This window comes from Mus musculus, chromosome 18 (assembly GCF_000001635.26).
Source record: "Mus musculus strain C57BL/6J chromosome 18, GRCm38.p6 C57BL/6J".
Classification (NCBI taxonomy): domain Eukaryota; kingdom Metazoa; phylum Chordata; class Mammalia; order Rodentia; family Muridae; genus Mus; species Mus musculus.
In genome coordinates, this window is record NC_000084.6 from 22,407,302 (window position 1) to 22,422,530 (window position 15,229).

General features: G+C 38.0%; 1 protein-coding gene across 13 annotated transcripts in view; it reads left to right on the forward strand.

Annotated features, from left to right (window-relative positions):
* Positions 1 to 15,229, forward strand: part of Asxl3 (additional sex combs like 3, transcriptional regulator) — a 186,151-nt gene that overhangs the window by 63,225 nt on the left and 107,697 nt on the right. For all 13 annotated transcript variants that reach the window (XM_006525739.3, XM_006525740.2, XM_030250369.1 and 10 more), the window contains 2 exons: positions 2,620 to 2,728; positions 4,200 to 4,308. In XM_006525739.3, coding sequence (XP_006525802.1) covers positions 2,620 to 2,728; positions 4,200 to 4,308 — 218 coding nt within the window. The remainder of the gene's footprint in view (positions 1 to 2,619; positions 2,729 to 4,199; positions 4,309 to 15,229) is intronic.

Below are 15,229 nucleotides of genomic sequence, written 5' to 3' on the forward strand. Positions count from 1 at the left end.
TAGAATATTGAATTAAGATGAAAAGCCATAAATAAAGATGTAGGCTAGAATACTTTAACCATGTATTTTCCATTGAATATATTACATTGGGTTTATTGCTTCCCTTTAAGAAACATTGGTATCTTTAGATGGAACATTTTATTGTTTTAAAATGAGATAGACCAAAATAGTGATATATAGATCAAAATAATGATATATAGATAATATTTTATATTGAAATGCAATTAGAACCTTAAATAGGGATGACTAATCAGATTGACTTGAGTTGCAAGAATATTTTAATTCACCAAGAATGGGAATGTAATTTTAAATCAAAACATTTTATTTGTTTCTTTTGGGAAATATTTGGGGAAATTAAAACAGTTGTTGAAACCTTTAGAGTGCTATTATCTTACAATTGTGAATTATATATTTTAAATTTTTTTTCCACAGTAAATCTTGAGCTTATTAAGTTAGTAAATAATATAACTTACTAATGTACTTGTGTTTGTTGAAGCTTATTGTCTGTGTGAGATGAAGTCCTTAGCTGATATTAAGCATAGCATGAAGCTGTTACTAAACAGCCAATTTATCATCTGCAATCATGTTTACCTTAGAAAATGTAAACTGTAGTAGTGTCATATTTGTACTGTATTCTCAGTTGCCTTTAAATCTACATTCCTCTTAAATGTTCCAAATCTACATACTTGGAATTGAGTAATTAGTAATGTCATATGAAGAGCAGGAAGGCTATTGTGGAGTTCAATGTTAGCTGGACAATTCTATTAAGTTATGGTTTTCAAGATCGGCAGTATGTAATTTTTCTGGATTGCATTCTATGTGACTTGTCATGTTAACATCTTGTCATGTCACTGCAGAAAGTCTGCATTTCTGACAGTTTTGCTAATTTAAAACTCCTGAAATCTGGCACAGTCATTCCCAGCATCAATTTTTTCTGTGCTTTTTCTCTGGAGAGCTGAATATAAAAATTACATATTTTGCAGTGTTCGGTATAACATGTTGCATTATTTATCTGGAATTCATTTGTAGAGAGATAGTTCTAGGGAGTTGAATCTATTTTGTCTTTATAGCTATGGCTGGGTCCACTTACACATGAGCAAACCTCTTTCATCAGGGAAAATAATGAAATGAGGCCAGTGATGTGGGATCTTCATGAGGAGAGACCTTACATAAGGCCATAGTACTGTTCCCACATGAGTCAACTGTTACAGCTACATTGTCCTCTGACCAAATTTATATTAGGACTCTTATTTCCTGACAAACCCAATGGAATTATGTTTATATGTTGGCACAGAAAAACTGCTTCCTAAAATAATAAAGAAAAACTCACATTATTATAATGTTTCCAAACCTTCAGGACACAATGCATATCCATGCTGACTTGCAATAGTGTGTTCCTGCAATTCAGCAATTTTGGCTTTTTTTTTATTTTTACCAGCAACCTTTCATAGTAAATAAGAGATTTGATCATCTTGGCTTTTAGAAAAAGAAGCATACAATTTTTGTTTAACCTAATAATTCAAAATTTGAAAGTTCATATCTTAAATTCTCCTTTTTTTTCAAAATATTAGAGGTTAATATCTTGTCTTAAGGGGCTTATGGAGTAGGGCAGGGCAGTTCTAATAAACACTGATTTGACCAAATACTAATCTTTTGGTATAATGGGAAATAAAATGCACATAGTCACATACTCTGTGTACACATCATTAAACCAAAGCAGTGTTTATATCTTCCACTTATAGCTTGCAAAGGCATTGACTTGCAAGCAAACTGCAATACATGCACAGTACATTTTATTAACATCTTTGTAAGGAACTGAATACAATTCACAAATGTCTGTGCGTGTGTATGCTAATATTTTCAATTATAAATGCAACGTTGTTTTCTTTTAAATATTGCTGTAACAACTCGCTTTATCACATCATTAGTACAGAGGTAATTGTTACTTTCTCAGAATGCTCAAACACACATTTCTTTACTCCACATATGACATTGTAGAAGCTATAGGAGAGATATGAACATAGATGCAAATTCTTCATTTGCCATGTGAGCAATTTGATGCTAGAAGCAGCCTAAATACTTATAATTTCAAATCAGTTCTCTGCTGCTTTCTTATTATTCTTTTGTTATTTTTCAGTCTCTGAGAAGGTGCAGGCCTTGATTTTTTTTTTTTTTGATTGTTCAAGTGTAACGACTAAGTTATCTGAAATATTTTAAAATAGGCTTCATCGTGCTATTTTACAAAAATAGCACTGCATAAAAGTTTGAGACTTGGTTTCTTTAAAGTACAATATTGGTTGCCTTGTGAATAAATACAAAATTTGTGTTTAGGAGACTTTTTGCCTGAAGCTTGTAAAACAGATGAATCTGATTAACTCTGGGGAAACTGGCCTGGCCCTTCATTGTAATGTAGATGTTTCAAGGGTGGGAAGATATTTTAGGAAGGCCTGTAAAGATGTTTCTTTCTTTTTTTCTTTTTCTTTTCTTATTTCTTTTTCTCTTTTCTTTTTTAAAAAATTTTTAATTTAATTTAATTTTATTTTTTGACTCAGAGAATGCTTTTGCTTCATAAGTTGTGTCTCAGCTGGGCTCATGTTTCGCATGTTTTTCTTTTTCCAGTGGAACCTCTCCCTTAGCCTGTCTGAATGCCATGCTTCACACTAACACTCGAGTCGGGGATGGGACGTTCTTCAAAATCCCTGGAAAGTCGGGCCTCTATGCTCTCAGAGTAAGTTAGATGGTTTTGCATACTCCGTGTCACACAGATTTTGAAATATATGAAGGTAAATACGATTGGATATTTATGAATGACCTCTGTGCCCAGAAGGTTTTCAGATGCCACAAAAAGGGTTTTGTAGGAATAATAAATGATGACAGATTTCTCTAAGGAAAACCTCAGAGTTTATTTTATAACATAGGGGAATGGAAAGAGCTGTGGCTTCCTCGGGACCGCTCCATTCTCTGAGAATTACAGGGAGGAAAGTCCCAGAGCTTCAGCTGTGTGAGGTGAGGAAGGTTGCCAGGCGCCTCTTGACCTACTGCATCAGTTCTGTACACCTGTATGAAATTACAGTGATTAAAATCAGGTATTCAATGTGGTAGCAAATGGTAAGCTGGAGAAAGTCAGGGGTTTTGTTTTGCTTGTTTGTTTTTGTTTGTACCAATCATGAATGTATGTGTATAACATATACGTATAGAAAATAAAAATTTAAACTATGAGGTATGTAGATAAATATTAGAAGAAGCTTTGGATGAATGGGTTTTAATTATTTAGTGGACTCCATATTGCTCTTGAGAATGGGAAGTGACATATGATATAGAAAATTCCCCAGGACAGTAGCTTTTGCCAAAATAATTAAGAATATGATCTACCAGAACAATCATAATCCAGTATAATAATTGGGTTTAGTGTGTTCTACTAGATTGGCTAAGTTAAAAACAAGTTATTGCTTTAATAAGTGATGGGTTGTTTTTAAAGTTCATTAATTTCCTTTGAGAAGTTTGTTTTTAATGCCAAGAGTTATACCTGGCAAAGTAATTCTTCCTTAACTAGTAACTCCTCCAATTTTTCTTACATTGTATGTTATAAAAACAACACAAGAATGTTAAAATTACTTGTATTTTTCCAGTTGTTTTTTATAGCGTTCTGGTGTTTCATTTATTGGTCAAAGTTCTGAGATGTTTTCCATTGGTCTTCATCAGATGGAACATAGGATTGAGAAGTGGAAACTGTATATCTCAAGAGGAAATCTTGTGTCTAGATTTCTTTCATATTTATGTATGTGTTTGTTTTATGTATATGAGTGTTTTATCTGCATGCACACACCACAGAGGAGGGCATTGGATCCCATAGGACTAGGTTATGGACAGTTGTGAGCCACTTTGTTGGTGCTGGAAATGGAATCGGGACGTCTGGAATAGGAGGCAATGCTCTTAACTGCTGACTCATCCCTCCTTCCTGTGTATAGATTTTAGAAGACCACCTAGAGACATTTACCACAGTGACGGTGGTTTTTCAATGCTTTATTTTTTGTCTTTTTTTATCCTAAGGGCTAATTTTTCCTTTAAAAGTCAATTGACACTATAGTTCTTACTCACCTATAACTCTGATGATACCTCAGGATTGTGAAAACATTATTCAGTTGCTAAAACATTTGTAAATCTTTTTTGTTGTTGCTGTTGTTTTCAAAATCATACAGAAAGAGGAGTCATCATGCCCAGTGGATGGAACATTGGATCTAGTCGTTGACCCAGACCTGGATGGCGCTGAGATGGCAGAGGCCAGTGCCAACGGAGAAGAGAACAGGGGTGAGTGTACCTGACTCCAGCAAACACACCTTCACTCTTTTAAAAGTAGCATCATTTAAATGTTAAGATACTACTTGGTTTACTCTGCTGTTAGAGATGGAATTTTATGCTACATTTTTAGCACTTAAGACTTATTGTCAGTCATTTTTGTTTTAAAAGCTTAGCGCCCAAGAAAACTATGACAACCTTTCCCTTTATGCTTATTTTGAACAATATTTTTCCCTGAATAATTTTCTTGGGGCTCACCAGAATCTGTATACTCCTCCTATGTAGTAAGAGAGCAGTCCTGGGTACTGTTTCTACTTTTATTTCTGTGATGGACTAAGATCAGCATTGTTTTATGCCTAATGGCTCTAGATTTTGTTATTTCTTTTTTTTCTTGTAAGTTAAGGTTAGTGTTGCTATTCCTCAAAGAATTAAGACAATGTAAGGTAGATTTTCAATCCACAGAAGTTACTATGCTGAATATCAGCCAACTCTCTGGTCCCTCAAATGGCCACAGATCATTCCTGGGGAGGAAGACTATCACGTTAAATTCTCATCTGTGTACTCATGGGAATTAGTAAATTATCTTTCAGCAAGCAAATCTTGCAGAAATAAAGCATTTTAGTAATAATTCTGAGTCATCCATTTAGCTCCTAGCACAGTGAAGAGCCCAACCTTTTACTATTATGTGCTCTTCATAGCCCCAGAAGCCAAGTGCTACTTCATTCCTAGTTGAACAAGCTTGTGAGCTCAACATTTGAAACAGATTCTGTCTTTACTAGAATGGCTACAGTGTTTAATACATGTTCATTATGGTGCAGTTGACTTAGTGTCTCTTAATAGCGTTCTCACGCCCGGCCAGGAAGAACACAACAGACCAGAATCTTCTGCGGCAAAACTTTATTGCTTACATCTTCAGGAGCTAGGAGCGCAAACCCCCAGCCCCAAAAGCGAAAGCCACCCCCATAACATCTTTAGGAGCCAGAGCTCCGGCGCGCCAAAGCGCAGAGCGCGCTCTATTGTTTACATCTTTAGGAGCCAGAGCGCCGGCGCGCTCGAGCAAGAGAGAGAGAGAGAGAGAGAGAGAATGGCGGAAACCCCGTCCCCTTTAAGGAGGAGTTATCCTTCGCTTAGGACGCATCACTCCCTGATTGGCTGCAGCCCATGGCCGAGCTGACGTTCACGGGAAAGGCAGAGTACAAGTAGTCGTAAAATACCCTTGGCACATGCGCAGATTATTTGTTTACCACTTAGAACACAGGATGTCAGCGCCATCTTGTGACGGCGAATGTGGGGGCGGCTCCCAACAAGTGTCCATGTTCCTCTCCTTTTGGAACCCTCCTTCTGACACTGGCGTAGTATTTTGGCTGGGTAGAGAGACCAAGCTCTGGCATTCTAAATGGACTGGCTAGTAGGGCCTCCTTTTGTCTTTGTACACATTGGAGGAGTGTCTACTTGGGTCAGTCTTGATGTTATCCTGACTGTATGTTTGTGAGTAGTCATCATTCTCTCTCTCTCTATCCCCCCCCCTCTCTTATCTCTTATATGCTTATATCTCTTATCTCTTATCTCTTATATGCTCTTATCTTCTGTGAGCCAAATACTACAAATACTGTTCTCCTCAACAAGAAACAGAAAAAAAAAACTTTCTAGTGAAAATTGAGTAATTTGACAGACAAGTACACAAGAAATATGTAAAGAGTGTTGCTTATTCAGTGGTGACAACTGATACGAAGAAGTGAAATAAACAAGTGTCTACTGGGGAATGAATAATTTCCTTCATGGGATGAGGGAGCAGGGTTTAAGGGCAGAGAGGTCTGTGTAGAGGAAAAACAATTATAAAGACCTAGAGGTAGCAGAGTATTGGGAATATTACAGAAATAACAAGAGATGATACACAAGGGAGATTTTAGTAAGATACAAAGTCACACAGGCATATTGCATAGTATCTTGAGGTATCCAGATATTATTTTAAATGAGATACTAAACCATCACATGGTTTTCAGATAGAAAGAAAATGGCCTCTATGGGATTCTACTAAACTCACCAAGTATAAAGAAAGTGAGATACAAGTACAAACACCAGAGAGGCAAGCTAGAGAGCTTTTGTCATGATCTAGTGGGAAGGGGATAGTGCTGACATGGAAAGAAAAGCAAGGATGGGATGACCATGTCTAGTTTCTGGATATATTTGAGGGATGATCCAATGGAGGTGCTGACAAATGTAGAGTTAAGGTGAAGGGCTTGAGTTTGAATCTAGGCTTTGGGTGGTGTGGGTAATCACAGAATAGCATTGTTCTCAATACCATAGTTTATGGATTAGTTACCTTTATTGTTGCTTGAACAAAACACTCCACAAAAGGTTAGGGGCTTTTGGAACACAGTTTGAGTGAGCAGTTTGCCACAGCAGAAGAGCATGGTAACTGGATTCTGAAGCAGCTACCACATGGCACCTGCTTTCAGGAAGCAGATGAGGTTTGGCTTGCTTTCTGCTTTTATTCAGCCTGAGACTCTAGCCCCAAGGGATAGTGCAAGCCATCGATTTGGATGGGTTCTCTCACCTCAGTTAAGCTAATCAAGAGACTTCCTCTCAGACATGCCCAGAGGCATGCCTCTGAGGTGGTTCTAGATCCTGTCAGCTTCTAATAAAAAATAAAAGAATGAAGGAATAGAGAATGTATGGAAGGGAGATTTATGGTTTCCACAGTGGTTAAGCTAGATGTTGCTAGTACATTTGATGGATGGCTTTACCTATAACAAAGATTACTGTTTTTAATTTGAAGAAAGATTTAAAAACTGACAGAGACCATGGATATGGAATTCAAGAGTGATCTTCATGAATATTGAAGCTGAAAAATATAATAGAAATAATATTAATAAAGATTACCAGGTAAGAGCTAAAACCTTCCAGAAATGGAGGGTAACCCAAGAGTTGGACAGAAAGTACAAAGCACAGCTAGGGACAGAAATGTGTAACTAAGCACGCTTACCTTACCTGGATTGGGCAGAGGCAAGGGTTGAACAGCTGGGATAACACCATGAGCGATGCTCACCAGCTCAAGCATAGTAACAGGAGAGAGAGGAGGCCAATAATGGCCCCTCTCTCTAAGAGTCTGGCAGCCACTTTATAAGAGGAAAATGACTGACTGGGAAGCAATTGTTCTGTGGTCTAGCTGCCTTTGGGTCATCTGTGTTCTTGTAATGGATTATAGTAAAGTTATTGGTTCACCAACTTGGATGTGGACTGATCCATGAGTAAATGAACCATTTTATGTCCCCAGAGTGAGTCACACTGATAAATATGCTCTAATGACACAAAACACAAGACTGGGGCATCCAATGAACAGGGACAAAAATTGGTCCAAAGGGACATTGAGGTTGCATATATCACCTACAACCTACTACCAGGCCCAAAAGTGCAAGATGTATGCACAAGACAAAGTCTGCCACGGGGCAATATCTTTGGGTCCTGATACACATGGGAGAGAGCCAAGATTTGTCAATCAGGATGCAAAGTAATGATTCAGAGAAAATGTTGAGACTGTAGAAGGTTTGCTAATGACTGCCCCTGAATTCCAGGGGAGACAAGGATTTTAGTGATTGGGCAGGGATAGAAGGTAGGGGAGAAGTCCTCAACCAGTAATTAACCCAAAGCAGGGATAAGCAGACTTCCCTAATTTGACATGTGATTAGTTACTTCACAGAATAACTCAGACCCACACATATCCAGCAAATGTGACCCAAATTAGATTTCCTGGCATAGCCTTTGAAGTTGCATTAGGGAAATTGCTTTGGGGAAATCACTGAAAGAATAGTAAATAGCTTATTTCCTTGAGTACTCCTTGGCTCACCCACTTTTGTATCTTTTTTGCAAGCTATAATTGCTTCTTGCAGGACAAGCATATTTCCTATCCAAAAAAGTGCCATGTATAGTGTGGAAAACCTAGAGAGTGAAAATCTATTGAGTGCGGGTTATGTTCAACCTTTGCAAACAGCCCACCTTGCATGTACTTCCACATATTAAAATATTTTAAAATTTACAGCATTTCCTTGATGCAGACAGTCATTAAGGTTTTGTTATTTGATTTGATCTCAAAGAAGAAACAGTCTTAGAAACCTCTCTCTCTTCTTACTGTATCCAAGCCCAGGTGAATATGTGACATCACAAGCCAGTTTCAAAGTGTTGTGAAACTCTGACTGAAACAGCAGGGAACAGTTTTCAGCTAGTGACAGAGATAATTTGCCCTTCCAATGTGAGCACTGATTTGTTCCCATTCCCCTCCTCCTGAGAAAGTTTTCTACGTGTGTGTGTGTGTGTGTGTGTGTGTGTGTGTGTGTGTGTGTGTGAGGGAGAAGTGGGAAAGAAAAGCAAAGAAGGATGAGGAGAGATGGGCCGACAATCTGTTCTTGTCTCTAGCCCCTCATATTGCCTCTTTGGTACAGAGACTAGAAGGATCTAGGTGGATAATAACCAGTAATTGGTAAGATACCCTTAGCACAATTGAAAGAATCAGCCTAGCATCACTGAGTTATTTAAAGTTAATAAGGATAAATTGGCATTTGTTATTCTGTCAGAGAGAGAAGTAAAGATGTATAGGAAATGACAGTGTCTGCCATTGCCTGATAGTGAACTGGGCCTAGAGAGGTGGCTAACTGCTTAAGAGTGCCTATTGATCTTCAAGAGTTCTTGTCTCAGTTTTCCTGAGTCCAGCTCCAGGAGATCTGACCCCTTCTTCTTGCCTGAATTAACATGAACAGATATACACACATATGCTTAACTTTAAAATAAAGTAAATCCTAAGGATAACGCTATGTCAACCAATATATATATTTATTTTATAGTGCTATGATATCTGAATGCCAGCCTTTTAGTAGAATTCAAAGCACCAAAGGCCTTCCTTAACCTTCTTTTGGTGTCAACTGACCACAAGAACCAGTTCTTAGAAAATGTCAGCTTCTTTTCAAAAATACGTTTATTAAAGTTTTGTTGAAACGGTCTACAGTGTGGAAAAAGAGATATATTTTTGACAGTAGAATTTATGTGACAAAGAACTATAGCTGTGTCCATGTTTCTTTGACTTCTGAGCAGTCTTTGAAGTGAGCAAGTATTGAACACATAGACTTGAAAAATTAAACTGCTCAAATTTTATAAGCTAAGCTCTGGAGATCAAAGAGTGATTTAGGTGGATCGGCTGATATATCTGTGTTGACAAGCCATGACAAGTTATGCCTATATAAGTATAGATCTGTGTCACACAAAGAAAATATTATGAATTTTATGGTCTAGTTTAAGCAGAGATTTATGAGTGTGTTTGTGTCTGAGTTGTTTTTTGAGCATAATACACAGGTATATCATGTTTTTTCTCACATATTAAGTTGGTTTACAATTCATTACTCTCTTGCAGAACTCATAATATTTTATATTAAGTAACACCATCAGTATACGGTCTTTACCCTCTTCATCCTCTACTTAAAAATTGTTATTAATGAGAAAAAATGTCACTTTTATAGCCATAATACATTTCATGCTTAAGATAAACAGTAAAGCACTCCCTTTAATGAAGAAACTGGAAAATATAGAATTTTCATCTATAGAGATCAAAAGGGGGGTGGGGGAAAGAAAAGAAAAAGGTTCTGCTTGCTATTAACCCTAATGGCTACAGGGAGGAAGCCACACTCAAGCCAGGGAATTAGTATTTTTGAAGTTTCCATTTACAGAAAGGGAGAGGAGAGGGCAGGGGAAGATAGGAGACACAACAGGGAGAGAGAAAGAAAAAGAGAAGAATGGTGGAACAACAGAGGGACAGAGGGATAGAGAGAAACAAATACTTATCCAGTATTTAGACCTTAAATCCCAGTATGTATAATGATTTCACCATTTCAAGAATTTTATTTGACCCTTTTTCATTATTCTTTATGGCTAGTTTTATAAGTGGGTTTTTGGTTGTGTGATTCTTGGCAGGGTTGTGTTAATGTAATGAAACATTATTCAAGTCACTATTTTCTTTGGCTCAGAGGTTACACTTTGAGGGGGTCTGTGTGTGTGTGTGTGTGTGTGTGTGTGTGTAAAATGAAACTATTAAAAGTGAAAGGTGCTTTAAGATGGCTCAAGTGTATAGGTAATATCTCTGCTAATACATCAATTACGCAGAAACCAGGAGCTTCGTGGATTATGTGCAACCTTTCTAATGAAAGCTCGGGCTCCCTGCAGGAATGCTCACAGTGTGTACTTATTCAATAGCATACTCACATCGTCGGAAGGGGTAGGGATAGGGATAGAAGGTTATAAAGGGGATTATGACTTGAGCTCACGACATCAGTTACCCTTTCCTACTGCTGTGGCAAAAATACCTGAAAAGGGCAACTTAAGAAAGAAAGGTTTTATTTATTTTTTCCTCCCAGTTTGAGCAGCAAATGCATAGCACAAAGCAGTGTTTCATGTTCCCCTCTGTCAGGCAGCAGAGAGATAAATGCTGGTGCTCAGCTCGGTTTTCCTTTTTATTTCACTCCAGATTTCAGTCCTTGAGATGGCCCAGCCCACATTCAAGGTAGTTTGTCCTCCTTAGTTAATCTCCTTGGAAACAGTCTTACAAATTACACTCATATGTCTGTCTCCCCCTAGGGGAGTCTAAATTAAGTCAGGTTGACACTCAAGATGAGCCACCATAGCGTCTTGTTTTGCTATTTACTTGCAGTGCCCCAGTGTGACATGTTTAGAGGTGCTACATGTCCACACAAATGTGTTTGGGGTGGGATATGTAGGATGTTTTAAGCAGGCTTCCAGTTGCCCATGGAAGAAGAGATAGCATGGTCATGATCTATCTGGCATCACTTCCTAAGAACTTCGTGGGCATGTAAAAGAAATTCCCTCTGGGTTTGTAGCCACCTGTCTTTTTTTTTTGGGGGGGGGGTGTTAAATAAACTTGTCCCTTATCTAGCAACTCTGCATTTTAGTCAACAGCTTGTTAACTAATGGAGACACCTGCTCTACTTTGGTGGGCTCCAGGAACTTAAGTATGTGAAATTTTGTTGTGTTAGTTACATATGGAAGAGAGTGCAGAGGAAAGAGAGTACTTTAAAGAAATGACCAGGGGTGGGATGGAAAACTTCCTCTGCCCACGCCTTCCCATTCCTCTGGCTTTCATCTCTGCCCACGGATTTCATAGTTCACGAAGAAATAAAAGAGGTTTCCAAAGAGCATTGCGCTCTGACTTGTCTTAAACACAATCCATTTAGGAGAAGGCTGTTTTTTGTTTTTTTTTTTCAACATATCCAGGGAGAAAAAGAATCTTCCAGTCAGTCCTTACGTTTTTTGCTCTGTGCTTTTGATAACCTTTATAGCAAAGAAGGCTTTCCTTATGCTGAGTCTCTTGTGCTTTTAATTAAAGCAGTTTTCTCCTTCCTTCTGCTGCCCTGTGATGGAGAACAGCTGGTTACCATCTCCTCCCCACCCCCCCTTGTCTTCTCCAAATGACTCACTCCCCCTCTTTCAAACATGATTTAAATATTCCTTCCAGTTCTTTCATCCATCAGGGGCCTCTTTTTCCTAAATCTCCCTCCTTGAACTCTGAACTCTGTTCATGTATAAATGGGTTTTAGTCAGTTTTAACAGCTCAGAGCCATGGAGGAAGAGAAAGTTTGCTTTTCAGGGCAGATAAAGTTCTCCCATTACATATCATTTCCCAACCTCTCTTGTGTTACAAGAGGGAAATTTTCATAAAACAAGAAAGATGAGGAATGTGATCGCATAAGAAAAACAAGCTCCCTCAAATAAAAATACAATTAAAGGTATCCCCCAATTACTCATCTTAACGAGCTAATTTTGATTTATATTGTCTGAGACGTACAACAGAGTAAGGCGGCCCTGCTCTTCAAAGACTCTATTCTCCCTGGTGCCAGATAATCCATTTTCTGTCTGTAAAGTGACTCTTTATAAGTGTTTCTCAAACAGCTATCTGTATGCCTTGCCTGATTCTTTACATACTGACATTCAAGGTGATTAGCAATAAGCTCCTTGGTGAAGTCTTGCCCTTGGCCCACACTCACCCTTTGCTCTTATATTTTCTGTGGACTTTCTTGTGTTTGATTTTTCTGGGCCTATTGTTTTATGCAGCTATTCCAAGAAACTGAGTAGCACGGAATTCTGAGGGTATCATGCCAATATAAAAGAAATAATTGGGGAGCTGGGGTGATAGCTCAGGTGGTAAAGTATCTTCCCCACAAGTGTGAGGATCTGAGTTTGACTTCCATCGCTCACATGGAAATCTGTGTGCAGTGACAAATACTTAACATTTCAGCATTGGGAAGGTAGATTTGGGGGAATCACTGGTCAGCAAGCCTGGCAGAATTGCTGGATGCCATGTCCTGGTAAGATACTTGTCTCAAGAAACAGGTGGGTGGGCAGTCTCTGAGGAAAGACATTAGAGATGTACATACAAATGCATTTAAACACATACATGTACACACACACACACACACACACACACACACACACACACACACACATTCATACCTTGACAGAGGGCAGTCTAAAGTGAGTTTACCCCATACAAACAGAATCTGCTGTTTCTATTCTGAGAAATTCTTCCTCTTTGTATGATGGCTTGAGAGTAACACAGCAAGAAACCAGAACTTCTTAGGTATGCTTTTCTTGTTAAATATGTCATTTTAGGTTGATGCTTTTTCTTTGTCTAATCCATGTTTAAAGGGATGCTTTGACAGATGCTCAGAGATATTAGCAGAATCAAGTTGGAATGGCAGACTAATCAGTACTTGAAAGGAATGATTCCTGTCGCCACATCTGTGTGGGAAATATTTAGTTACCACTGGAGCTTCAGTGTTTTGTTCAGTACAAACCAAAGTGTTTATTGGCCATTGTTTGACATTCTGAATCAGTTGTGGTATACCCAGCTCTGTGATGGGCAGCTGCAATTTGCTAGTTTATATCAGCCACAAAATCGTAGGAGAATCAGGCATTTGTTTTTTATGATAATCATGCAGGTAAATACACACATGAAACATACTTATGAATATACACTCATATACAATATATGCATGTATGCACACATATGCACAATGTATACATGTACAAACATGCACACAGGTATACATGCGTACACACACATGGACACGTGTGTGTCCTTATTAGATTTTATTATTAATTTTATTAATTTGTCACATCTGGGAAGAAGGAACCTTAAATGAAGAATTGCCTCTTTTGGATTGTATGTGTATGAGGCATTTTCTCAATTGCTAATTTACATGGGGAAGTCCAGACCACTGTAGGTGGTGCCATCCCTAGCAGGTGCTCTAAGCCTGAACAAAAAAGGTGTCTGAGACAGTGGGAGAACAAGCCAGGAAAACAACATTCTTTCATAGTTGCTAGTCCAGATTTCTGCCTGTAGTCGATGCCCAGACTTCCCTCAGTGATGAATTATGACCTGGAAGTATAAGATACAAAAATCCTTTCCTCCTTGGGTTACTTTTAGACACGAGTTTATCACAGCAATAGAAAAGCAAAGTAGGAAAATATATTAACATCTTATTCACCATTACTTTTGGTTTATTATGTTGTTTCTCTTTTCCTGTTTTTGTTTTGTTTTGTTTTCTGAGATAAGGCCCCATAGAGTCAATGAAACAAATTTTGAAAACATAGTAAGAATTTCTTTCTCTCAGCTATATTTTATTCATACACATTATTATGTTGAACAATATCAAGATTCTCAATAGTTAAAGTGTTGAGACTTCTAACGGCTTCTTTGGAAATTTGCTATTTCTGTTACTTTATTGCTAGCAGTCTTCTGTTGCTAGTTTGTTTTGGCATAGCATATCTTTGGAGTTTTTTTTTTTTTTTTCAACAAGAAAGCTTGCTTAGGTCCAGCTGACTTCCCCCACCTTGGCACAGGATTCATTTAGAGCAGACTTCTCTCCCTAGGCCGGATCCAAAAAGGATTAAGGAATTACCTTTCTCTGAAAGAATTGGAGTCCAGGAAATTTTTAATTGGGGTCAACTGAATTGCCTGTTCTTTTATATGTCAGTTTTTATACTTTCTGGCATGCATTTAGTTGCTGCATCGATCCAGAATATCTGCTTACACAATTTCAAATATAAGTATTATGCACAGAATACATTGTAATCCACCCTGAGACTATTGGGCAATTTCCCATGTGGCTGCTACTCTGGAATCACTCACTTATTGATCTGTCAAGACAAAGTATAGTTATCACTATTATGTTTCCACTGGCAGAGCTATCATTTGAATTAGTTATTCTACACCATTGTTCTTTGAACAAAAGTATTTCTTTTGTATAACAAAAGCATTTTGGTTTTATAATGTGTACATATATGTTTGATTAGCTGTAGGTGTGGATAAAATCTATAGATCTAGAAAGGAGATCAAGAAGAACAAGAGTAGGTGATAAGGAGGGGTGAGGTAGGCATCGGAGCACATGGGACATGAGAGAGGAAAAGTGTCTATCTGTGCAGAGCCATGAGTGGATGATAGATGCAGGAGAGATGAAGGACAGGTAAAGGAACCATAAACACATATGACATAATGGCATCTCACACATTATATGGCGATTTAAATAAAGATAAACCTCATGCTCCCACAATAGAATCATGGACATTTTTTACTGTCTATTAGCTCCTTGTTCATCTTTTGAGAATGGTTTATAGTTCCAAATAGAGGTTATCATATCAAGCAAATTAAATGTATTCAGGAAACAAATACCTCTCCATTTTCAATTCTACCATACATACAATACATACATACAGCTAGCCATCAAAATAGAAACATAACTATTTGGAGAGCAAAGAGAGCTAACAGCAAGGGCTAAAGGTGGGGAAAGAAAGGGGAGTTTAAGGGTGTAAGGAGGATCAGCTCAATGTCTAATGTGTGTGTATGACAGTCATTATGAAACCATCACTATCATAG